Raw genomic sequence first — 25,661 nt, 5'->3', positions numbered from 1 at the left:
ACATATAACAAAACTAGACGTCAGCAAAATCGTCATTAATCAGAGTACCGAATAGAACCAAAGAGTATGGATCCTTGCAGTCACGAAAGCTTTAAATCTAGAATCTATGGGCATTGTTGAATCTATATGTGTAGTATTAGTCTATTGGCAGTGTTGAATCTATATGGGGAGTGTAGTCTATGGGCAGTGTTAGTCTATGTGCAATGTTGAATCTATATGGGGAGTGTTAGTCTATGGGCAGTGTTGAATCTATATGGGGAGTGTTAGTCTATGGGCAGTGTTGAATCTATATGGGTAGTGTAGTCTATGTGCAGTGTTAGTCTATGGTCAGTGTTGAATCTATATGGGAATTGTAGGTCTATGGTCAGTGTTGAATCTATATGGGCAGTGTTAGTCTATGGGCAGTGTTGAATCTATATGGGCAGTTTTTGTCTATGGGCAGTGTTGAATCTATATGGTCAGTGTTGAATCTATATGGGCAGTTTTTTGTCTATGGGCAGTGTTGAATCTATATGGTCAGTGTTGAATCTATATGGGTAGTTTTTGTCTATGGGCAGTGTTGAATCTATATGGGTAGTTTTGTCTATGGGCAGTATGTGTGTGTGTGTAAGGTGAACTTCTTTCGCACCGTACGTAGCCAACCGTGGCTAATCGGAGGTTTACAGATTCATCAACATCAGCAACTGCAGCACACGTTGCACTGCCGGGGTGACGACTTCTCCAAGCCATCACCGCTTCTCACGGTACAGTCTCTCGCTCTGCCAGACTTGACTTGAAGTCACTTCTGTCACTCAGGCACCTCAAATCGCTCCTTTTCAAAGTGAATTCCGGCCAAGCTTCCACTGCGTAAACAATGGGAGGCCTTTACACACCGCGTTTCGTGATGTGTGAACGCGGAATTCTTTTACCCGGTGCAATTTCGTGATCATTGTAATTCTCGCCGCGACTTGAAATTTGATGTTTCTCAGGGAAACTATTTTACCGGTTTAACACGCGAGGCTTTCGCGACCAAAACTATTTTAACTGTTGCGTTTTCAACCCCTTGTTCGCAAATATTTTCTTTAATCGTGATCCTTACTTTAGTTAAGTATTTAAATATATAATTTCATAATATACTCTACATTGTGTGATTGGTTGCCAATTTTATTATTTTTCTCTCTTCGTTTTGTAGTCATTTTAAGCTTTTTCGAGTGCCTTGTTGGAACGCCTGGCCCTGCCCGTGAGCCCTTTAGGATATCCGCGCAAACTCAAGGCGGGAAGAGCACAACGCGTTTCGTGTGTGGGAGCAGTCTGAGAGATGCGTGGTGTGACGCTTGAATGTTGAAGTCTTTACGATTTGGGATCAGGGCCGGATTAAGGAGTTGGGGGCTTTAGGGGCTGCAAGCCCAGGTGACCTCTGCCAGCTGGAGGGCCTCCAGAGATGAAGTGAAAAGTGGGCCCTACAAAATCTTAATCCGGCCCTGTATGGGTTATGGAAAACCCCGACCTGAATTCCACTGAACAGCAGCCAAATCATCTAAATACCGGCACTCTAAACGCTTGGTTGAACCCGGGGCGCTCTTCTGGCCTCTGCGGGTTGTTCACAGCAGACACCGGATGCCTTCGACTCGACGCCCGAGTTGGACCCGTGGGAAAACCCGACCAGAATTCCACTGGACGCGCGCGGCCTCTGGACTCGTCCGCTTTCGCTTACCGTCGGACAAAAAACGCGGCACTGCCGAACGCGACGGGGGGGGGGGGATGGATGGGTGGGGGCGTTCCCCGCGATGACCACGGCGCGCTCCGCGGTGCAGCGGCGGCGGCAACGGCAGCGGCGGCAGAGACAGCTCAGTGTAGCGCAGTGGGTCCCAGGCCAGGCAGGCAGCGCGATCTGCCACGGGGTCTGTTGTTGTTGTTGTGATTGTGGTTGTTGATGTTGTGATTATGATGGTGGTTGTTGTTGTTGTGATGGTGGTTGTTGTGATGGTGGTTGTTGTTCTGGTGGTTGTTGTGATAGTTGTGGTTGTTGTTATTGTTTGGATGATGGTGGTGGTTGTTGTTGTTCTTGTGATGGTGGTGGTTGTTGTTGTGATGGTTGTTGTTGTTGTGGTGGTTGTTTTTGTTGTGATAGTGGTGGTGGTTGTTGTTGTGATGGTGGTTGTTGTTCTGGTGGTTGTTGTGATAGTTGTGGTTGTTGTTATTGTTTGGATGATGGTGGTGGTTGTTGTTGTTCTTGTGATGGTGGTGGTTGTTGTTGTGATGGTTGTTGTTGTTGTGGTGGTTGTTTTTGTTGTGATAGTGGTGGTGGTTGTTGTTGTGATGGTGGTTGTTGTTGTAGTGGTTGTTGTGATGGTGGTGGTTGTTGTTGTGGTGGTTGTTGTTGTGATAGTGGTGGTTGTTGTTGTGATGGTGGTTGTTGTTGTGGTTGTTGTTGTGATGGTAGTGGTTGTTGTTGTGATGGTTGTTGTGGTTGTTGTTATGGTGGTTGTTGTGATAATGGCGGTGGTTGTTGTGGTGGTTGTTGTGATAATGGTGGTGGTTGTTGTGGTGGTTGTTGTTGTTGTGATGATGTTGGTGGTTGTTGTTGTTGTTCTTGTGATGGTGGTTGTTGTTGTGGTGGTTGTTGTTGTTGCTGCTCTTCCGCCTTCTCCTGGCGAGCACCGGGGTCACGTGGCTCTTCGTCGACTCCCCCTTCACGGGGAGTTCACGGCAGCGTCACTGCGTGATCCACCAGCCCCCCACCCTCCCTCCTCAGAATCTGATATTTTTAGTGCAGGAGGAATCCAATGAGCTGTGAAGCTCGTTGCGTTCACGGTAGGGCTGAACAATGAAACGATGTCAAATTGAAATCGTAATTTGAAATCAATGTGATTAGCAAATCACAAACGCTGCCATTTTTGCGAATTGAAAAGTCAAGTTACTTTCTCATTGTAATTGTTTTATTTTTTATTATAACTTTATTTATTTACTTAAGTTAACAATTGCTCTATATTTGATTGTTCTATTTTAATTGAAACATTTTAATAAATACGTGTTGGAAGCAATTCATACATTTTAAGTTATCATCCTTGTGTAGTGCGCCAATAAATAGAGGAGTCTCTTAATACAGAGGAGTAACAGCCCCTCACACCCGATAACTATGGAGGTCATTCCTCCAAACTGAATACGCCTCACACTGGCTATTCTAACCCTTCTTGAGTGGACCTGGGTCTTCACTGGTATGTTAGCTGGAGCCGACCCTTGCCAGGGATACGGCTCTGCCCATTGGGCTCTTCTCTTCAGGAGGTTATTGATCTTCTGGTGGACGACAACTGCCAGGACCGTTCAGAGGTCCGGATTTTTATACAAGTCCGTGGCTCGCTCCTCCCCGGCCACGCCTTCCTTCCAGAACCTTCCACCAGATCCTGGGAGGGTGACGTCGTCTTCGTCCCTGGATCCGCTATCCCATCGGGGTGACCGTTGGCCCCGTTGGGTCATGGTCCCTGTACACTGGGCTCAGTCACTCTTCCGCCCCCTATTGACACGTGTGGGGTACTACCAGCTGACAGCAATGGTAGTGCACAATAATACCTCGACATCTTCCTTGGTTATTTCGGTAAAGTCACGTAGAATGAGAATAAAATAATAAATTGATAAAATAAAATAACACAATAATATTCTCACGACGTTTCGGCCACAACACAAGCGGCCTTCATCAGGTGAAGGGACGAGACTGTCTGGTAGGACAGCGCTGGAGTGAAAAAGCCACGCTCAGATCACGACCTTTAAGCTGTGTGAGAAGAAACAAAGCGCCTTGACAAAGGAATTAGCATATAATTTAGCATTGAAATGGCTGAGTGATTAGCTTGTGACTGGTCACAGAAATGGCTATGTTAAAGTTAAAGCATACACATCCGCAGAGGCACCCCTTGACAAAGGAATTAGCATAGAATTTAGCATTGAAATAGCTAAGTTAAAGCATACACATCCGCAGAGGCACCCTTTGACAAAGGAATTAGCATAGAATTTAGCATTGAAATAGCTGAGTGATTAGCTTGTAACTGGTCACAGAAATAGCTATGCTAAAGTCAGAGCATACACATTCACCGAGGCACCTAGTACAAATCAAACAGGAGAATTTAGCATTGAAATAACTAGGCGAATTTAGCAGTGAAATAACTGAGTGATTAGCTAGTGACTGGTCACAGAAATGGCTATGTTGAAGTCAAGGCCTACACATCTGAGCTATTCACAGTAACTGGGTATACAATACAATATATAATGAATACTATATAGTGAACCAATAAAAAACTAAAATATAAATTACCTTAATGTTATCAATAAACTCTATATTATCCAATCAGCTAAGCTACCAACAATAAGTCGTTATATATCACAATTCTATATGGCGAAAAAATGGGTGGATTCTTACCCTCAACTTTAGCAACACGGATAGCTACGGGCCCCGTTCAGACGGACGAGTTCATCCATGGTCGGAACAGAGGAGGGGGAGAGAGACAGCTGCGAGGCGCTATTATACTCCATGTTGTAAACCATACCATTAACCGTGGTGTGAGAGGTATTAAGAGTCAATGCTGGCAAAAGAGCTGCGGTCTGAAGGTCATCGTAAAATACAATTAATTAAGAACGGAAATGGTTTAAAACATCTTTCCAATGGTTACTAAGCCAGAATCCATCTTCTCGGTTGAAATTGTCTCTGTGCTTGTATATGTGAATGGCCTCATGAACGAATCTCTCATGGTAGCCGGTTGGTTTGCAAAGAACCTCCGTCTTGGAGAAGTCAATGTCATGTGAGCCCACTGAATTATAACAGTGATCTGCCACGGCAGAGGAGTTGGTTCTACCGTGTTTCAAGTCTGCTTTATGTTCGCGGATGCGGTCCGAGATATGTCGTTTGGTTTCTCCAATGTAGCTACTACCACAGAGGCACTTTAGTTTGTAAACGCCCAGGTACTGTATGTCTGGAACAGCATCTTTTACAGATGGAACTAAATCACGGATTTTATGTACTGTGTTGAATCGGACCTGGATCTTGTGTTTATTCAGGATTTTGGAGATCTTTTTAGTGACCCCTGCAATGTAGGGTAAGGTGATGGTTTTGAGTGGCTCCACAAGAGGATCCTTCTTCATGACTGGAGTGATGGCTTTGCGGATTGTGTAGTCAGAGTAACCATTAGCCCTGAGAGCCTGGTGTACGTGCTTGAGTTCATTGGTAATGTGTTCCTGGTCGGAAATGCATTGGGCTCTATGGTATAGAGTCTTGATGAGGGAGTTCTTCTGGGATGGATGGTGGTGGGAATCCGGTTTCAAGTAAGCATCTGTATGGGTAGCTTTCCTGTACACAGAGTGGCTCATTGAACCATCATGTCTCCATTTAATTAAGACATCCAAAAAGGGTAGTTTGCCATCTTTTTCGACCTCCATGGTAAATCTGATGGCTGGGTGTATGGAATTGATGTGGTCGCGGAATTGGTCTAGAGCAGGCTGGCCATGTGGCCAGATGACAAAGGTGTCATCCACGTACCTCTTCCATAAGGTTTTAGCTAAAGGTCCAAACTTTGCTGTCACACCGAGACACTTACCGGTTAATGATATCATTGCCCATGTCGACGTTGCACTCAAGGGCTTGAGTCACATCTCTGCAGACGTAGCAAGATCTGAAATCGCTGCAACCCTAAAAAACGCTAAGTTGTCACCCAGCAACATCAGCAAAGACGAACGTTTTGAATTATCTCAATTAAAAAGAGGGATGATATTGTCGTCCTCTCAGCTGACAAGGGCAATGCCACTGTCATCATGGACAAAACAGAATATAACAACAAAATTCAAGAACTACTCAACGATGGCAGCTATACAAAAATAAAAAGAGATCCCACCAACAGCCTGGTTACCAAAACGAACAAAATCATCTCTGATTCAACAGCATTAATTGATGAGATCAAACAGTTCTCGTTGAAACCCTCTGCTGCCAGACCACCAAGATTATATGGCCTTCCAAAGATACACAAAGAAGATACACCCCTTCGTTCCATCGTCTCTGCTATCAACTCCCCCACCTCTAAACTGGCACGATGCCACACACCCCCAGTGTATTGTTCACCATTGCTAATCAATGCACTCCTATCAATTACACCCCCAGTGTATAAACACATCCCAGTTCACCATTGCTAATCACTGCACACCTACACTACAGTCACACTCCTCTGGCAGGGTGAATACATCCACGCTGGCTTCACACACACACACAGAGCGGTACTTATTTTATCAACCCCCCTCTAGCCCCTAGAAAGGTTGTGAGGATTGTTTACGCTCAGCCCCCCCCCCCCCCCCGTTCTGACGGACAGCCACCAGCCAGTGGAGTGGCGGTGACGAGGGTGACGAGGGTGCCTGGCGTCGTGGCGTCTGCCCTCTGCGCTGTTCGCGTTCACCTCTCTCAGGACGCGCCACTCAGATCCACAATCCTCACTGACCCACCAAATTTAGAGTGCGACATCACAAGCCCCACAAACCCCAACCACCCTACTCCCAGCCCCACTCCCAACCCAGGGTGTAGGGGCTGAGTGAATGTTTGGTGAAACGAGTGCAACAGCGCCATGGAGTCTGCGCTGTAAAACGACAGCAGCCCCGCGTCCCAGTCCAGGTGGACCCCGACTCTCCGCGGAGGCTGCGGCACCGACAGTGACGTCACTACCCCGCCATGCCGCACTGAGAATCTGGAGCCACGTTTCAGTAGACACCAGGAGACGTCGCTCCCTCCCAGGCCGCACTCAGCACCACGCCCTCTCCGTGGGATCGTCCCGTACGCGACTCCAACATCACACGACCACGAGCTCCCCACGTCCACCTCCCAGTAGTGCTGACCCGACGAGAAGCTCTCAGAGCACAGCGCTTGTGACCAGACATCAAAGCGGTGTGGGTGATGGGGGCGACCCTGGGGGACATTGCTCACCGTCACCGTCCTGAGATCCGAGGAAATCCGGAGGCCGTCGTGGGCTGAGTTTGCGTCCAGAGTCGGTGAGCGTCCATCTGTGGCGAGGACAGCGAAGACGCCCGCACAGCGGTCACGGCGACGCGTGCGCAGTAGCGGCACGAGCAGTGCACGTGACGTGTACACACACACACAGACACGTGGTGTGTACACACACACACAGACACGTGGTGTGTACACACACACAGACACGTGGTGTGTACACACACACAGACACGTGGCGTGTACACACACACAGACACGTGGTGTGTACACACACACACAGACACACATGGCGTGTACACAAACACAGACACGTGGCGTGTACACACACAGACACGTGGTGTGTACACACACACACAGACACGTGGTGTGTACACACACGAACAGACACGTGGTGTGTACACACAGACACGTGGCGTGTACACACACAGACACGTGGCTGTGTGTACACACACAGACACGTGGCTGTGTGTGTACACACACAGACACGTGGCGTGTACAACAACAACAACCGCCATTCGCCACTAAGTGGTGGTGACGTCACCACGACGCTTGTGCCAGGCTATGTGCACCCTGAGGCCACGTGAAGTGTCGAACGCCCGCTGGCAGGAGGTCATGGGGCAGACCCAGGTGCCACGGGTCGACTGACTGAGATGACTGGCTGATGCACCACCTGTGCCCCCTACTGTGCCAACCTGCTGTGCTTTAGCCACCCGGCGCTCCGCTCGCTGTTGTGAGCGTCGCTCCTCCGCCCTCCGTTGTTGTTGGAGGGCGACTGCCTCCAACTGCCCAGTAGCATCCTTCACGAGCCTCCTCCACAGAGGCCGATCTTGACACCGCTGGTACCAGTCATCGGCAAGTCCACTCAGCTCCACGTCCTCCTGTACCACATCACTCCATCTCTTCTCTAGCCCGTGCCGCGCCCGCTTAGCCCCCTCAATCCGGCCAAACAAAAGCTGTTTCGGCATGCGGTGGCTGGGCATGCGGGCTACATGACCCAGCCATCGCAGCCTTGCCTGCCGGAGGAGCTCACCGATGGGACCCTGCCCAGATCTTTCAAGGATTTGTGAGCTCCTCACACAATCCAGTCTGGTTAAACCCAGGATGGATCGTAGGCAGGCCAGCCTAAATGTTTCTAACCGGCGAAGATGTTCCATTAGGGGGGTCCACGTTTCGCAAGCGTAGAGAAGGGAGGGAATGACCGTGGCCGAGAAGACCTGAAGCTTAGTGCGGAGCGACAGACCAGGTAGCTTCCACACAGCGTTACGCAACCGATGAAAAGATATTGCCGCTCGACTGATTCGGAGTGAGACCTCTGCTGTTAAACTGGAGCCAGTCATAAGCACACTGCCCAGGTATGGGAAACTCTCCACTCTCTCCACAACTGCCCCATCACCGATTGGGAGTTGTCGGGGTGGAGTGTCCGATGGTACAAAATACCCAGGCAGGTGCTTAGTTTTGGTGGGGCTGATGGTAAGGCCCCACCTCTTAGTGGCACGCTCCAGTCTCAGCAGCAGCGTCTCCAACTCCTCCTCTGACTGAGCAGCTATTACCAAATCATCAGCATACATAACGTGGTTGAGCAATAGGGAGCCATCCCTTGACCGCACCCGGGCATCGATTAGCCTCCCATTATATCTGTACCATATGGAGATTCCCCCGGTACAGCTATTGAAGGCTTCACGAACTACGTGGTCAAAATAGATGTTAAATAATGTGGGAGCCAGAGGGCATCCCTGTCGCACCCCAAGGTGTACAGGGAATGGCTCTGCCTCCCGGCCACGTAGTTTTACCCGGGCCCGCTCACCATCATGAAGGTCCTTAATGATCGTGAGCAGAGGGTCAGGTACTCCAAAAGCACGAAGAACGACCCAGAGCCCAGGCCTACTGATGGTATCATAGGCCTTGACCAGGTCAATAAAGCAGAGATGTAGGTCTTGTTGGAATTCCCTACACCTCTGCTGTAGCAGACGGACAGAAAATATGGCATCTGTGCAGGACACACACACACAGACACGTGGCGTGTACACACACAGACTCGTGGCGTGTACACACAGACACGTGGCGTGTACACACACACAGACACGTGGCGTGTACACACACAGACACGTGGCGTGTACACACAGACACGTGGCGTGTACACACACACAGACACACATGTGGCGTGTACACACACACAGACACGTGGCGTGTACACACACACAGACACGCTGGTGTTGTCTGTTGTGTTGTTGTGGGCATACTGCAGTAAGTGATACGTTGATACGTAACACTGAGTATCACGCGTATGACAAATGCTTACAGTACTGGTACTCATTAGTATTTGTGTACACATACTAATATTTGTCAGCATTAGTGTACACATACTAATACTCGTTAGTATTAGTGTACACATACTAATATTCGTTAGAATTAGTGTACACATACTAATATTATCTTCTTTGGTTCTTTCGGTAAAGTCACGTAGAATGATAATAAAATAATAAATTGATAAAATAAAATAACACAATAATATTCTCACGACGTTTCGGCCACAACACAAGTGGCCTTCATCAGGTGAAGGGGGCGAGACTGTCTGGTAGGACAGCGCTAGAGTGAAAGAGCCACGTTCAGATACGGCCTTTAAGCTGTGTGAGAGGAACAAAGCGCCCTCAAATTTCAGCTGAAATTTGAATTTGAAATTTGAATTTGAAATTTGAGGGCGCTTTGTTCCTCTCACACAGCTTAAAGGCCGTATCTGAACGTGGCTCTTTCACTCCAGCGCTGTCCTACCAGACAGTCTCGCCCCCTTCACCTGATGAAGGCCGCTTGTGTTGTGGCCGAAACGTCGTGAGAATATTATTGTGTTATTTTATTTTATCAATTTATTATTTTATTATCATTCTACGTGACTTTACCGAAAGAACCAAAGAAGATGAATCATTGCAGTCACGAAAGCTTTAAATCGAAAAATACTAATATTAGTTAGTATTAGTGTACACATACTAATATTAGTTAGTATTAGTGTACATATACTAATATGCATTAGTATTAGTGTACACATACTAATATTCGTTAGTATTAGTGTACACATACTAATATTAGTTAGCATTAGTGTACACATACTAATATTAGTTAGTATTAGTGTACATATACTAATATGCGTTAGTATCGCCTCTCTTTACAAACACGACGCCTGTACAATAGCCACCACAGACACTCTGTCACTCCACTGCTGGATTAGCGCCTCCCCGCGCCATGCGCGTCCTGGGGGGTGGGGTAGTTATTTGACCATACTTCACCGCTCTCGTCGGTGCGCGTTGGCGATGGTGGGGATGGTGAACGTAGGAGCGTAGAGGTGCAGTACAACAGTGGTTCGCGCTGCGCTGCCCTCTGATGACCACCCCGTCACAACGGTGTAAAGTTTTTACTCGAATTAAATTAATTTCGATGCCCGAAGATCTCCAGGTCCTCTGCTGTTGCCCCTCCACATTTAGGAACGCGCGTTCAGAGTGCTCGGCTGCCGCCATAAGTGTCCACACGACCATGACGATGACGATGATGACGACGATATCAGCCTCTGCGTAGCGAAAGGCGCAATGCGCTACGAACCCGGCGACCCGAGTTCGATTCCCGCTCACGGCCAACACCGGAGACTATCATCTGATCCGGTCCTGGGCTTCGTTAGGTCGACTCAGCCTCAAATGAGTACCTGGTGCAGTGTGTAATAAACGTCGCCACTAGGGAGACAAAGGCGGCCGGGCGTGGTGCTGGCCACCCACCCCCTCGTGTACCGTGCCGGCCTTCATAGGTGCTCGCTAACAGCACTTGCCCCTACAGTCTGTTAAGGCTACACGGGGTTCTTTGCTTTTGGGTTAGTCAGGGAGTGAGTGGTTGTGTGGGTGATCGAGTGGTTGAGTCGGTGAGTGGGGGAGAGAGTGACTGGGTGAGGTAGTGAGAGTGTGAGTGATTGAGTGGGTGGATGGGTGGGTGGGTAAGTGAGTGGGCGAGTAAGAGTGTGAGTGGATGGGTGGGTGAGTGAGTGAGTGGGGATTCTTACAGTGGAACTCTGGGACCCAATCACTTACATTCCGTTGCACCTGTTTAAGTCCCAGGTTGTGAAAGCTGCCATCGCGATGATGATGAAACAGATGCAGTCTCCATCCTGCACTTCGTTTTTTTATGTTCACAGTTGAATCCCAATATATATTTTATTATTTTATTGTTTCCCTTCAACGTGACTTTACCGAAAGAGCTAAGAATATAAGGTTACTTACCCTTTGGGTCTTTCGGTAAAGTAACGTAGATAGCAACAAATTAATAAAAATAATACATTTTAAATAAACATATTTATTATTAGAGAGACATGAACCCTCATAATTAAAAATATATATAAAGTAAACGTATTTATTCGTTTTATAAATTTGTACCTATCTACGTGACTATACCGAAAGACCCCAAGGATATGAATTCCTGCAGTCACGAAAGCTTTAAGTGGAGGTTACTTAACATTTGGGACTCACGTTCATCTTCATTCTCACCTCACGGCCACTTTCCTCAACGAACCGTGCACCCACTGCACCCACGCGTGATGGTGAGCGTCTGAATGAGGGTGACAGGACTGGGACGTGCTTCGTCCTTAGATTACAAAGTCGCCCTTTTGCTCTCAAGAAAAGCACCGTCACGTTGCTGTTGTTGTTTGCACCTCTTGATGAGCGAGACCCTTCGTGCTGTTGACACTCTTTGACCCAGCATCTCGGTGCCCGTTTCATGACCTGAATGTACGCAGGTCTCCCTTGCCATGAATGCACTCAAGCCAGGGGTAAAATAAAGGACGACCTCCAAATGAGTAGGATTTTTCGGCAATTCGGAGTCTGTGATGGAGTCTAACGAAGATCGTCGTGGCAGAGGGACGTACCGAGAAAAGACAGAAGTTTAGTTCGGACGCCGCCCACTGAGATGAATTTTGCGAGGTTCAAACTGTGCGAGACGGGGGCTGGGTCATCCTGAGTCTCCTGGGAGACGGAGCTCCTCCTGCACTCACAGCACAGGACACACACAGAGTCTAATGAGGGTCCATGTCTCTCTACACTCACACCACAGCATGACACACACAGTCTAATGAGGGTCCATGTCTCTCTACACTCACACATCAGGACACACACAGAGTCTAATGAGGGTCCATGTCTCTCTAGACTCACAGCACAGGACACACACAGAGTCTAATGAGGGTCCATGTCTCTCTAGACTCACAGCACAGGACACACAGAGTTTAATGAGGGTCCATGTCTCTCTAGACTCACAGCACAGGACACACACAGAGTCTCATGAGGGTCCATGTCTCTCTACACACACAGCACAGGACACACACAGAGTCCCCCAGCTCGCATCAATGTAATCGAAAATAAATGTTGTTTTCTATTTATGTGTCGGCATTTAAATGCGGTGCATTACTCTTTTCCGAACCATCCGACTTACGAACAAATTACGTGCGCAACCCGAGGACTGCCTGCATGGGATAAACTTGACCTATGAGATTACAACTGCATACATTTGGGTTTACAGTATTAGGATTCACATCACGACCTTCGATGATTTGGCCACCAGGTGGCAGACGGAGCTCGAGTTTGAGTCTGGGTTGGCAACGACCTGAGACTCTCATGCAGGGGATCCTGAAAAACACAAACACGCATTTCACGTTAACGTTGACATCCTAAACAGATGCCCCACATCCACACAGTCACCTCCTGTTTACTGTAGAGCTTGACATCAAGGAATTAACAAATACCTACCAACGGAAAATGGTGCACAAACAGGAACCTAATTTCCAATATCGAAATTATAAATACAAAAATTAAGAAGAGGTTTTATCCTTCTTGGAAGTTAAAATAGGAGATGTTTAGATGTTCAAACCCTAAACAGATATTTATTGCAAGGCATCACTACTCAACCAGCGATATTCATTCTTTGATACTTGACGCCTTTGTATTGTTAAGCCTATTCCTATTTTTCATCAAAAACAGTTGATTTAATTGGATACGGACAGACCCCAACAAATGACAAAGCCACTGTCTGCAGATCTAGCACCTAAACAAATTGTTAAATAAAAGTTCGACAACTCATGTTTCGAACTCTGAATAAACTCAACTTTGTATTTTACCAGATAAAGCACACTTGGCCATGTTGCTCTTTTTCAGAAGCGACCTGGCCACAAATGATAGCTCAACGAATTGGCTTATCACGTGGACATTTGCAGTAGCAGCCAAATACTTTAAACGCGTGATGTTGATTCTAAATGTTGAGGGAGAAAAATCCACGCATCCACCAGGAGAGAGACAGACGCAAACTCCAAATCTACAGCAGGCGTCAGGGTTGGTATCGAACCCACGACCTCCTTCATCCCAGGCGAGGTAGTTAACATCTCCTAGCCACCGTGGCGAGTGAATGGAGGTGGTGCCACCTGCAGGAATGTGAGCGGGTCCTGCACGGCGAGGGCGGCGAGCAGCTGGTTGATCTCCCGCTGCAGTCCGCGTGCTCTGCTCTCGTAGCGAGTGATGTCCGCCTGGATGCGGGACAGCACGGAGCGGCCCTCCTCGTCCACACGCTCCAGCGCCTCCCTCTTCTCCTGCTTCAGCTGCTCTCTCCGGCGCTCAAACTTTTGACTGATCCGCGCCTTGGTCCCGCGCAGAGACTCCTGCGTGGGGATATTCGCGGCGCGCTCTCGAAACGCAACGCGAGGCAGCGCGATACGACTTCGTGAAGGACTTTGACACGGCCAAGGTCTCGTGACTCCATATGAAGAGGCAAGTGGCGTAATTTTTGCGAACAAAAGGAGGATTTAGCGATAATTTTCATGGGGACCCTTATGCCAAATATCTTAAGGACCTATATTGTTTGCATGTCTGTCTAAATCTGCACGTGTCTGTGTGTGTGTGTCTGTGTGTATCTGTGTGTGTGTCTGTGTGTGTGTCTGTGTATGTCTGTGTGTGTGTGTCTGTGTGTGTGTCTGTCTGTGTGTGTGTCTGTGTGTGTGTGTGTGTCTGTCTGTGCGTGTGTGGCTGTGTGTGTCTGTCTTTGTCTGTCTGTGTGTGTGTGTCTGTCTGTGTGTGTGTGGTTGTGTGTGTATGTCTGTGTGTATGTCTGTGTGTCTGTGTGTGTGTGTCTGTGTGTGTGTGTGTCTGTGTGTGTGTGCCTTTAATTCGTGGTTTTGTGGGGCCTTACCATCAGCCCCACCAAAACTAAGCACCTGCCTGGGTATTTTGTACCATCGGACACTCCACCCCCACAACTCCCAATCGGTGATGGGGCAGTTGTGGAGAGAGTGGAGAGTTTCCCATACCTGGGCAGTGTGCTTATGACTGGCTCCAGTTTAACAGCAGAGGTCTCACTCCGAATCAGTCGAGCGGCAATATCTTTTCATCGGTTGCGTAACGCTGTGTGGAAGCTACCTGGTCTGTCGCTCCGCACTAAGCTTCAGGTCTTCTCGGCCACGGTCATTCCCTCCCTTCTCTACGCTTGCGAAACGTGGACCCCCCTAATGGAACATCTTCGCCGGTTAGAAACATTTAGGCTGACCTGCCTACGATCCATCCTGGGTTTAACCAGACTGGATTGTGTGAGGAGCTCACAAATCCTTGAAAGATCTGGGCAGGGTCCCATCAGTGAGCTCCTCCGGCAGGCAAGGCTGCGATGGCTGGGTCATGTAGCCCGCATGCCCAGCCACCGCATGCCGAAACAGCTTTTGTTTGGCCGGATTGAGGGGGCTAAGCAGGCGCGGCACGGGCTAGAGAAGAGATGGAGTGATGTGGTACAGGAGGACGTGGAGCTGAGTGGACTTGCCGATGACTGGTACCAGCGGTGTCAAGATCGGCCTCTGTGGAGGAGGCTCGTGAAGGATGCTACTGGGCAGTTGGAGGCAGTCGCCCTCCAACAACAACGGAGGGCGGAGGAGCGACGCTCACAACAGCGAGCGGAGCGCCGGGTGGCTAAAGCACAGCAGGTTGGCACAGTAGGGGGCACAGGTGGTGCATCAGCCAGTCATCTCAGTCAGTCGACCCGTGGCACCTGGGTCTGCCCCGTGACCTCCTGCCAGCGGGCGTTCGACACTTCACGTGGCCTCAGGGTGCACATAGCCTGGCACAAGCGTCGTGGTGACGTCACCGCCACTTAGTGGCGAATGGCGGTTGTTGTTGTTGTGTGCCTTTGTGTGTGTGTCTTTCTGTCCGGCAAAACAACCCCCAACCTCCTCGCGGTGCCGGACGGGCAACTCTGTCGTGGACAGTGCTGTGGGGGGAGGGCCAATTCCGATTGGCCCCTCCTCTCATGGCGTCTGTGACCACCACAGTGGCTAAACGGGGGCTCTGGATGGGTGCGAGGGGCTGGTAACCCCTCTACCTTCAACATTCTTACCACGAAACCACGAATAAAAAATTTAACTAATAAGCTTGTGTCGGAGGCCCCGGGGGACAGGCGTCTATGACGTCTCCTGGCCAAACCTCAATTGGTGGAGCCAGGAGATTGAATATCTACCCTCGGGGCTCCTCCAGAAACAACTAAAAGTCACTTCGTGTGGCCACGTGGAATGTTCGAACGCTCACTGTGGATGAGAGGCTGCCACTCCTCTGTCGGGAGCTGGACCGGTACCGCCTGGATCTCTGTGGCATTCAGGAGGTCAGGTGGACCGGTTCTGGTTCCTGCCACCATGAGGGGTGGACAGTCCTCTACTCGGGGAAGCAGACTGCAAAACAACAGGGTGTGGCTCTTCTTTTGAACAAAAGAATGAAGGGGACCGTGGGAGCGTGGCGGTGAGGTGTGGGAAGCTGTAAGCCCCAGGCTACTTTGGGGTCGCCTTCCCATCAATCGGAGGCGAGGAGTGGTGGCCGTGGTTACTTATGCCCCCACCGAAGACGAATATTCGTGTAGGGATGCAGGCAAAACCGATGAGTCACATGCCTTCTATGACCTGTCACAGGTGCTGGCTAAAGTGGCCCCTCGGGATAGAGTCATCTTGTTGGGTGACTTCAATGCCCAAGTTGGTCATGATGCTGGCACCTGGTCTGGAGTGATTGAACGGCATGGGCCAGATCAGCTCAATAACAACGGTAGGAGGTTGCTAGATTTTTGTGCAGCCATTGGCTTGTAATTACCAACACGCTGTTCCGGCATCAGCGCATCCACACAATATCATGGATGCATGCCGGGTCCAAGCAAGAACATCTGCTGGACTACATAGTGACGGACTAGCGGATGCGAGCCCATGTCCTTGACACCAGGACTTACCATGGAGCTGATCTGCCCTCTGACCATCGACTAGTCATCTGTAAGATGCACCTGCCATTCTTCCACTCCGGTGGTGGGTGTACACCCAGGACCCCATTCCAACCTAAAGTGGCCTGGTCTCAGTTATCTGATGAAAGTTGCAAGCGAGAATTTCATCATCGCTTGTGGCTGGGGTTGGCATCGTCCCCCACTCCTCCTGATGTCGAGGGTAAATGGGCGAGTTTTAGGACTCTGACTCATGCAGCTACAATGGCTGATTTGGGTATGCGGTCCAGACCTCCCTAGAGACCCTGGCTGACAGAGGAGGTGTTCAGAATAGTTGAGAAAAAGCAACAGGCCCACTGTCATCGGCTACAGAATCCCACGTCAGAGAATGAGGAGGCTTACCGCAGCCTTTGTTCAGAGGTTCAGAGAGCCGTGAGGCGCTGCAAGGATGGGTGGTGGTGCAGCGCCACACCTATTACCATCATTAGGGGAAAAAAACGGTGATCCAATCTCCGACCCCCAGGAACAGGTTTGCAGATTTGCTGAGCATTTCTGTGAGGTCCTGGGGGAGGGGAAATCCCTCAGCCAGGAAAACATCATGGCACAAAGTGCGGATGACCCTACTAAGGCTGCGGTGCCTCAAATATTGGAGGAAGTCACCCCCTGTGAGTGGCTGGCTGAGGTGCCATCTGTTGAGGAAGTACTGAAGGCAATCCGGAGTCTGAGACCAGGAAAGGCACTAGGCAGAGATGATCTCCCAAGCGAAATGCTGAGGGAGGGTGGCGTTTGTGCACAGACTGCCCTATATGACATCATAACAACAGTCTGGACCACTGGACGGGTACCGCAGGATTGGAAGGATGCCCTGGTGGTCCCCCTCTTTAAGAAGGTGGACCGCACAGACTGTAACAACTACAGGGGAATCTCACTCCTCAGTGTGCCGGGAAAGGTCCTGGCAAGGATTATTCAACATCGCCTTGCCAGGCACGCTGAGGAAAGGCTTGCGGAGCCCCAATGCGGTTTCAGGAAAGGGCGGTCCTGCACAGATGCAATATTTTCTGTCCATCTGCTACAGCAGAGGTGTAGGGAATTCCAGCAAGACCTACATCTCTGCTTTATTGACCTGATCAAGGTCTATGATACCATCAGCAGACCTGGGCTCTGGGTTGTTCTTCGTGCTTTTGGAGTCCCTGACCCTCTGCTCACGATCATTAAGGACCTTCATGATGGTGAGTGGGCCCGGGTAAAACTACGTGGCCGGGAGTCAGACCCATTCCCTGTACACCTTGGGGTGCAACAGGGATGTCCTCTGGCTCCCACATTATTTAACATCTATTTTGACCACGTAGTTCGTGAAGCCTTCAATAGCTGTACCGGGGGAATCTCTATTTGGTACAGATATAATGGGAGGCTGATCGATGCCCGGGTGCGGTCAAGGGATGGCTCCCTATTGCTCAACCACGTTATGTAAGCCGATGATTTGGAAATAGCTGCTCATTCAGAGGAGGAGTTGGAGATGCTGCTGCTGGGACTGGAGCGTGCCACTAAGAGATGGGGCCTTACCATCAGCCCCACCAAAACTAAGCACCTGCCTGGGTATTTTGTACCATCAGACACTCCACCCCCACAACTCCCAATCGGTGATGGGGCAGTTGTGGAGAGAGTGGAGAGTTTCCTATTCCTGGACAGTGTGTTTATGACCGGCTCCAGTTTAACAAGAGAGGTCTCACTCCCAATCAGTCGAGCGGCAATATATTTTCATCGCTTGCGTAACGCTGTGTGGAAGCTACCTGGTCTGTTGCTCTGCACTAAGCTTCAGGTCTTCTCGGCCACGGTCATTCCCTCCCTTCTCTACACTTGCGAAACGTGGACCCCCTTAATATAACATCTTCGCCGGTTAGAAACATTTAGGCCAGCCTGCCTACGATCCATCATGGGTTTAACCAGGCTGGATTATGTGAGGAGCTCACAAATCCTTGAAAGATCTGGGCAAGGTCCCATTGGTGAGCTCCTCCGGCAGGCAAGGCTGCGTTGGCTGGATCATGTAGCCTGCATGCCCAGCCACCGCATGCCGAAACAGCTTTTGTTCGGCCGGATGGAGGGGGCTAAATGGGCGCGGCACGGGCTAGAAAAGAGATGGAGTGACGTGGTACAGGAGGACGTGAAGCTGAGTGGACTTGCCGATTACTGGTACCAGCGGTGTCAAGATCGGCCTCTGTGGAGGAGGCTCATGAAGGACGCTATTGGGCAGTTGGAGGCAGTCGCCCTCCAACAACAACGGAGGGCGGAGGAGCGACGCTCACAACAATGAGCGGACCGCCGGATGGCTAAAGCACAGCAGGTTGGCACAGTAGGGGGCACTGGTGGTGCATCAGCCAGTCATCTCAGTCAGTCGACCCGTGGCACTTGGGTCTGCCCCGTGACCTTCTGCCCGCGGGCGTTCGACACTTCACGTGGCCTCAAGGTGTACATGGCCTGGCACAAGCGTCGTGGTGACGTCACCGCCACTTAGTGGCGAATGGCGGTTATTGTTGTTGTCGTGTGTCTCTCTGTACCTGCACGCGATTGTAGTCACCCCTGAGCTGCCCTATCCGTGATTCTGCCGTAGTCTTCTTCTCCTCCCTCCCCGTCATCACGTGTCTGAGCGCCTCCTATACACGGGGTAGACAAATACGCGGTGTTTGGTGACTCCCATCATTGTCATCATCATCTAGCCCATTGTCTTTAACCTGGAGCCTTGCAGGCAGGTTTCCTGGATCGCCCAGAGATAATCATCGCCCCTTTGAAACGTCCAACCTCCAAGACCACCTCGTCAGCCTTCGATAGGCAGCACAACAGTGCTGTCCCAGGTAGGTGGCCGGATCACAGCGAGGTTTATTGAAGGGGTGCCCCACTCGCACGCTCGAGTTTTCTCCAGTTTTTCCCAAACAATGGATCTAGCGGCACCAATAACCATAACCCCCCCCCCCCCCCCCGAGTTATCCACGCCAACGTTCTGTCATGGAATGCAAATACGCGGCATCTATGTTAGAGGCGGTGTTTCATTTTTGACACGAACTCTTGTAACAGAATCAAATCTAAATCTGCTCCAATCAATCATAATAATAATGCAATTCATAACGCACGCAAATTTGCGGACGTAACAGCCGTAACTCAGTGACACGGAGCCATGCTCAGAGTTACTCGAAAGTGCAATTGTAGAGGTGAGATTTTACGTTTCTCTTGAAGGAGACGATTGAGGTGATGCTGCGTATGTGCAGAGGGATTGTGTTCCAGACTGTTGGGGCAGCCATCGAGAAGCGACGCATAGACGTGACCATCCTGGATCTTGGTATCAAGAGGAGGTCGTGAGTCGCGCTGCGAAGGCATCTGCCGTGTGCTGTGCTGCGAGTTGTCAATAATGAAGAGAGGTACGGGGGGCAGGCAGATGTGAAGGCGCGGTGGCAGAGGCAGGCGATCTTTTATGTGACACTGCTGGCAATGGGTAGCCAGTGGAGGGCACGGAGACAGGCGAGTGAGTCGAGACGGGGATGAGTGTGGCCAATGATGACGCGTGCCAGGTTGTATTGTAGTCTTTGAAGTTTTGAGGTTGCCAGAGGAGGACCGGACTAGGATGGAGTTGCAATAGTCAAGGCGAGACCCAACTATGCAACATGCCAATGTGTTAGCAGTTTCAGTGGAGATGAGAGGACGTAGGTGCCTGAGAGGCTTCAGGTGAAAGTTACATGAACTGATGATATGATTGGTTTGAAAGGATAAAGTTGCATCTAGGATGACACTGACGATCAAACCGTGCCCGACGGCATCACCTCTCCCACTGGAGTGGCCTTCCATTTGCCTCTTTGTAAGTCCACGGTCAGTGCACTTTTGAAGCGTCTCACGTTTGAAGCATCTCGCGTTACTCCACATTCCTCTCCGCCCATCGTTGGAACACCTCCCCGTGCGAATCTTATCACGCCAAGTCTTTTTTGACATCTTTGCCAGCCATTCCACAAAGTGCTCTGTCTTATGACTAAACCATGGAACACCCAGCTTTGCCATCCATTCAAATCAACATGGCCACCTTCCGTGTCTCTGTTGTTTATCTTGTGCCAGTTTTTCACAATCAGTGTTGCCCAAAGTGATTTGATTAGCCATCACAATGCTGACACAACAGGACTTACCTAAAGTCACGTAGATAGAAAAAAAATATCACGCTGTTTCAATCGCAACACAGGCAATCGTCATCAGGAGAAAAAAGTATTTAAGTCAAGATACAGACTCTCTAGTTTAACAATACAAAGAGTTCTGCAGTTACACTGCGGGATTTTGGATTATAGAAGCGATTTATATCTCACCTGTTTTGTCTGTTGTGCATGTTCCACTGGAACGACCTCATGCCCTCTATGTTCCCTAGCAATGATGCAGAGTGTGCAGACCGGGCGCTCGTCCTGTTCACAGTAAAGAATGAGCTCCTGTCTGTGCTGCCGGCACTGTCGCCCCACCAGGTTCTCGATGGGAGCCACCAGGACGTGGTCACTCAACCTGAGATTCTCCACGTGAGGCCTCAAGTGCGTCGCACAGAAGGACATCTCACATCTCAGGCAGGTCCTCACTGCAGGGGTCTGGCCATCACCGCAGTTGTCACACACGACGGCCGCGGCCATCGAGACTCCAGCTCTGAGCCGTTCGGCCAGGTTTGGCGAGGGGTCACGTTCCTCCTCAGCTGGGGTCGCACAGGGAACGCCGCTCGGCACCGCGGGCAGCTGAAGCCGCTCGACGTCTCCCGGGCAGCCTCCAGGCACCGCGGGCAGAACGAGCGGCCGCAGCTCAGCGTGGAGGGGCGGACGAACGCCTCCAGGCAGATGGAGCAGCGCAGCAGTGGCAGCAGTGGTTCGTTATCCACGCTGGGATCGCTCGCTGTGTGGCTCAGAAACGCTGATCCAGCACGTGTCTCTCATAGCAACGGTGAACAAGGAAGTAAAATTGCTTTAATTGTCGTCATTGACATCACGATACACTCCCTGGAATTTGAACCCACTCACCCCAAGGTGCACAAACAACAGCCTCAAGGTGAACACGGCGACTGTGCACACATTTACATGAACAAAGTGCATCGAAGGAATCTTACTGTTTAAAGATATATTCAAAGAAATAACGTTTTGATTTTGTTAATATGAATCAGTGCGATGGCTCACTTGTGAGGTGAGTATCGAGAGATAAACCCATCCTACATCTTAGTGCACAAGTTGGTGGCTCAAAGATATTTATCTGCCTCGCCTGATATACAGGAGGGTGTTGGTTCAGTTCCGACCCTGATCCCTGCTGTATATTTGGAATTTGCGTATATCTCTCCCCGTGGTGGCGTGGATATTTCACCGGGTCCTCCAGTTTTTTGCTTTCACATTTAAAAACACGTGCTTAAGAGCATTTGGCTGCTGTACATTTCCACGTGATGATCCACTTTGTTGAGTTATCATTTGTGATAGCCAGGTCGCTCCTGAAAAAGATTAATACAGCTCAGTGGGCCTTACATTGTACAGTTCAATTTGGTTAATTGGTGTTAGTTTAAGTGGTCCGGTCTTTGCTCATCAGCTCAAAATAAGGCCAGACGGCAGCCCCTCAAGGCTTTTCAGAAGAACAAGGAGCGTGTTTCCCCGAATAAAGCCTGTAGAGCTAAGAAGCTCTTGTTCAAGTGCGGCAGACATTAACGCGTTCCACAATTACACTCGCCACTCACACTGGCGCATTCACCCCACTCACTCACCAATACACCCACCCACTCACCCACCCACCGTACCACTCACTCACACATACACCCACCCACTCACTCACCCACCGTACCACTCACTCACACATACACCCACCCACTCACTCACCCACCGTGCCACTCACTCACACATACACCCACTCACTCACCCACCATACCACTCACTCACTTCATAAACAGAAGTTTGTATTTCCCCCTCGAGTAAAGTCCAATGAGTTAAGAAGTGGCCCGGTCGGCAAACATCATAAAAGCATTCCACAATTACACTCACACACTCACACCACACTCACTCACCTACACACTCGGCCACTCACTTGCTCACTCAGCCACTCACTCACTCGGCCACTCAGTCACTCGCTCACCCACACACGCGCTCACTCGCTCACCCATGCACTCACTCAGCCCCCCACATCACTCGGCCACTCACTCGCTCATCCACCCTCTCAACCACTCACCCACCCACTCTCCCATTGTCACCCACTCACCCAACCACCGGCTCGCCCACTCGCCCACGCACTTCAGAATCACAAGAACCAGAAAGTGTATTTACCCACTGAGCTAAGAGGCTCTTTTTTTTCAAGGGGGAACCCCAGGCCGGCAGATGTGGGCGAGGTTTGTCGTTGGTGGGCTTGGGTCTCGCCAACATGTCCCCGCCACGACAGACCCACGCGTTGCCTCTACCCCCAGTTGGGGTCAGGGGTCGGCAACCCCGAAGTAACAAGAAGAAAAGGCTTCGTTTTTTGTTAGAATTCGTTGGGGTGAAAAGACAACTACAGTCGATCATCGATGATTATCGATGTTTTTTCTACTTTGAACGCCGCTACCAAGGACAGTATAACGAGAACATGACGGAAGACCACATTTAGGGGCTGATTCGTGAAAGCGATTTACAGTATAATCGTAAATCTCGAAAAAACTTACTCGCTTCTAAATCCTTTGTAGTAATTTTTGTATTACTTTAGTGTCGTGGAGTAACACGGACGGGGGGTTTGCAAGCGGTGCGCACGCATGTGAGAGTTGCGGACAGGGAGGTCGCATCAGGGCGAACAGGTACCGCGAGAGAAAACGACGGGAGGGAGATGGCCAATCAAGATGCATGGCGGTGACTGGCTGGCTGCAAATGCAGGCGGTCAATCAAGATGTAATGGCGGTGTTTGGCTGGCTGCAAATACATTATCTTGGTCGTAACACACGACCAAGATAATGTGTATTCCATAGGATCACAGCCTCACCAACCGCCTTTGTCTTCCAGGAGCCGACACAACACATGGTAGCTAATAAATTACGTATGAAGGGAGGGCCTCTCCTTGAGATAGCAGACACCACGAAGGCGGAGGGGGGGAACGCAAACAAAAAACATAAACATGGTGATGGAAAGCAGCCAGTCAAAGGTCAAAAAGGGGGGGGGGGTTAACCAGGCGGCTGCAACGGGAGGACGGTGACAGAGGGCATCTGGTTTTTTTTGCAAGAGACGCAGAGAGGGGAGAGAATTTCACGCATAAGCAAGGACACAGATCACGCAACTTAGTCTGCGAGGGGAAGGCTCCGGGGCATGGCCTCGAGATCAACCATGGGTGTCGTGTCTCGCAGAGAGAAGGGACGATGTGTTGTTAAGAGCTGAGTTCAGCATGAACCGACAGAGTATCGCTGAAAGTTTTATTCTACATTTATCCTGATGTTTTGAGTCGCTTGCAGAATCGAGGATTGCGATAAGTTATATTGTGGATTTAAAGCTTTCGTGACTGCAAGGATTCATCTTCTTTGGTTCTTTCGGTAAAGTCACGTAGAATGAGAATAAAATAATAAAATAACACAATAAAATTCTCACGACGTTTCGGCCACAACGCAAGCGGCCGTCTTCAGGTGAAAGGAACAGACCTGTCGGGACGACATAGCTTCAATGAACGATGTTAAGATTCGTAGCGACTTTTAAGCTGGTTGGGAGAAGCTGGTTGACAAAGGGGTTTACATATCAAATAGCTGAGGGATTAGCTTGAAACTGGTCACAGGAATGGCTATGTTAAAGTCAAAACCTACACATCCACAGAGGCAAATAGTAATTTAGCATTGAAATAGCTAAGGGATTAACTTGTGCAAATAGCTGAGAGATTAGCTTGTGACTGGTCACAGAAATGGCTATGTTAAAGTCAAAACCTACACATCCACAGAGTCGTAACCCTCCACCACCCGACACGGCCAATCAGCAAAAAAAGTGTCACGTTGACAAAAGACAAATAATTCACTACTTTAGCCCACCGGTGTGTTGAAGAGCGAATCCACAACATTTACAGTTTGAGTACTCAAAGAGCGAATCCACAACATTTACAGTTTGAGTACTCAAACTGTAAATGTTGTGGATTCGCTCTTCAACACACCGGTGGGCTAAAGTAGTGAATTATTTGTATTTTGTCAACGTGACACTTTTTTTGCTGATTGGCCGTGTCGGGTGGTGGAGGGTTACGACACATTTATAAATAAACGCGATCTAACCCAAAAACCTTTATTATGAATAATATTGGTCGCGAAAGCCTACGTGTTAAACTGACATCCACAGAGGCAACTAGTAATTTAGCATTGAAATAGCTAAGGGATTAGCTTGTGACTGGTCACAGAAATAGATGTTAAAGTAAAGGCCTACACATCCACAGAGCTTCAATGAACACTGTTAAGATTCGTAGCGACTTTAAGCTGGTTGGGAGAAGTGAGGCCCTTGACAAAAGGGGGTTTGCATATCAAATAGCTGAGTGATTAGCTTGTGACTGGTAACGGAAATGGCTATGTTAAAGTCAAAACCTACACATCCACAGAGGCAACTAGTAATTTAGCATTGAAATAGCTAAGGGATTAGCTTGTGACTGGTCACAGAAATAGATGTTAAAGTAAAGGCCTACACATCCACAGAGGCACCTCGTACATGGACGCCAAAGGGGGCTGCAACAACTCAACTGTCATACAGTAAACCAATGTGAAAAACCTAATTCTAAATTACATCAATATAATAAATGTACTCAATATATTCTTCAATAAGCTGAACTATTAACATTAACTGGGTATACACTACACTATATAATGAATACCATATAGTAAACCAATAAAAATTAAAATATAAACTACCTCAATGTTATATCACAATGTTACATGGTGAAAAACGGGTGCATTCTTACCTTCCACTTCAGCACACGGACAGCTACGAGCCCCGTTCAGACGGACGAGTCCATCCATGGTTGGAGCGGAGGAGGAAGGAGGGGAGAAACAGCTGCGAGGCGCTGTTATACTCCATGTTATAAACCATACCATTAACCGTGGTGTGAGAGGTATTAAGAGTCAGTGCCAGCGAAAGAGCTGCGGTCTGAAGGTCATCGTAAAATACAATTAAGAACCGAAATGGTTTAAAACATCTTTCCAATGGTTACTAAACCAGAATCCATCTTCTCGGTTGAAATTGTCTCTGTGCTTGTATATGTGAATGGCCTCATGAACGAATCTCTCATGGTAGCCGGTTGGTTTGCAAAGAACCTCTGTCTTGGAGAAGTCAATGTCATTGACTTCTCCAAGACAAAGGTAATACATTTTAAAACACTTTTAAAAAAACAAGCGTTCATGAAATGTACTAGTAATGGCTCCGAAGAATTCCACAACGTAAGGGACCGTGGCCAATTACAGCCAACGTCAGTTGAGCGTGGACAATTAGACCCAAGCCAAAACATAACATATAACAAA

At 49.3% G+C, this 25,661-nt stretch overlaps 1 protein-coding gene across 1 annotated transcript; it reads right to left on the bottom strand.

Annotated features, from left to right (window-relative positions):
* Positions 1 to 6,369: 6,369 nt before the first annotated feature.
* On the bottom strand, positions 6,370 to 19,139 carry LOC116956920 (E3 ubiquitin/ISG15 ligase TRIM25-like). Its single transcript, XM_076054826.1, has 5 exons — positions 18,748 to 19,139; positions 13,389 to 13,622; positions 12,515 to 12,600; positions 11,847 to 11,962; positions 6,370 to 7,005 (listed from the first exon to the last, which is right to left on the bottom strand). Exons 1-5 carry the CDS (start codon positions 18,823 to 18,825, stop codon positions 6,413 to 6,415), a joined length of 1,107 nt encoding a protein of 368 aa, XP_075910941.1. The 5' UTR covers positions 18,826 to 19,139; the 3' UTR covers positions 6,370 to 6,412.
* Between the last annotated feature and the right edge of the window lie 6,522 nt (positions 19,140 to 25,661).

The sequence above is a fragment of the Petromyzon marinus genome, chromosome 68 (genome assembly GCF_048934315.1).
Source record: "Petromyzon marinus isolate PM22_M1 ecotype Great Lakes invasive population chromosome 68, UKy_Petmar_22M1.pri1.0, whole genome shotgun sequence".
Taxonomy (NCBI): domain Eukaryota; kingdom Metazoa; phylum Chordata; class Hyperoartia; order Petromyzontiformes; family Petromyzontidae; genus Petromyzon; species Petromyzon marinus.
Note: the sequence above shows the minus strand (reverse complement) of the source record. Positions and strands in the feature narration are given on the sequence as shown.

Excerpts from the sequence above, each read along its gene's own strand:
- LOC116956920 (XM_076054826.1), bottom strand. The coding sequence starts at position 18,825 with ATGACGGGGAGGGAGGAGAAGAAGACTACGGCAGAATCACGGATAGGG. Across the intron at positions 13,623-18,747 it reads GTGACTACAATCGCGTGCAG|GAGTCTCTGCGCGGGACCAA; the intron begins GTACAGAGAGAC and ends ATCCCCACGCAG. Across the intron at positions 7,006-11,846 it reads TAAACTTCTGTCTTTTCTCG|ATGGACGCTCACCGACTCTG; the intron begins GTACGTCCCTCT and ends TCCTCGCCACAG.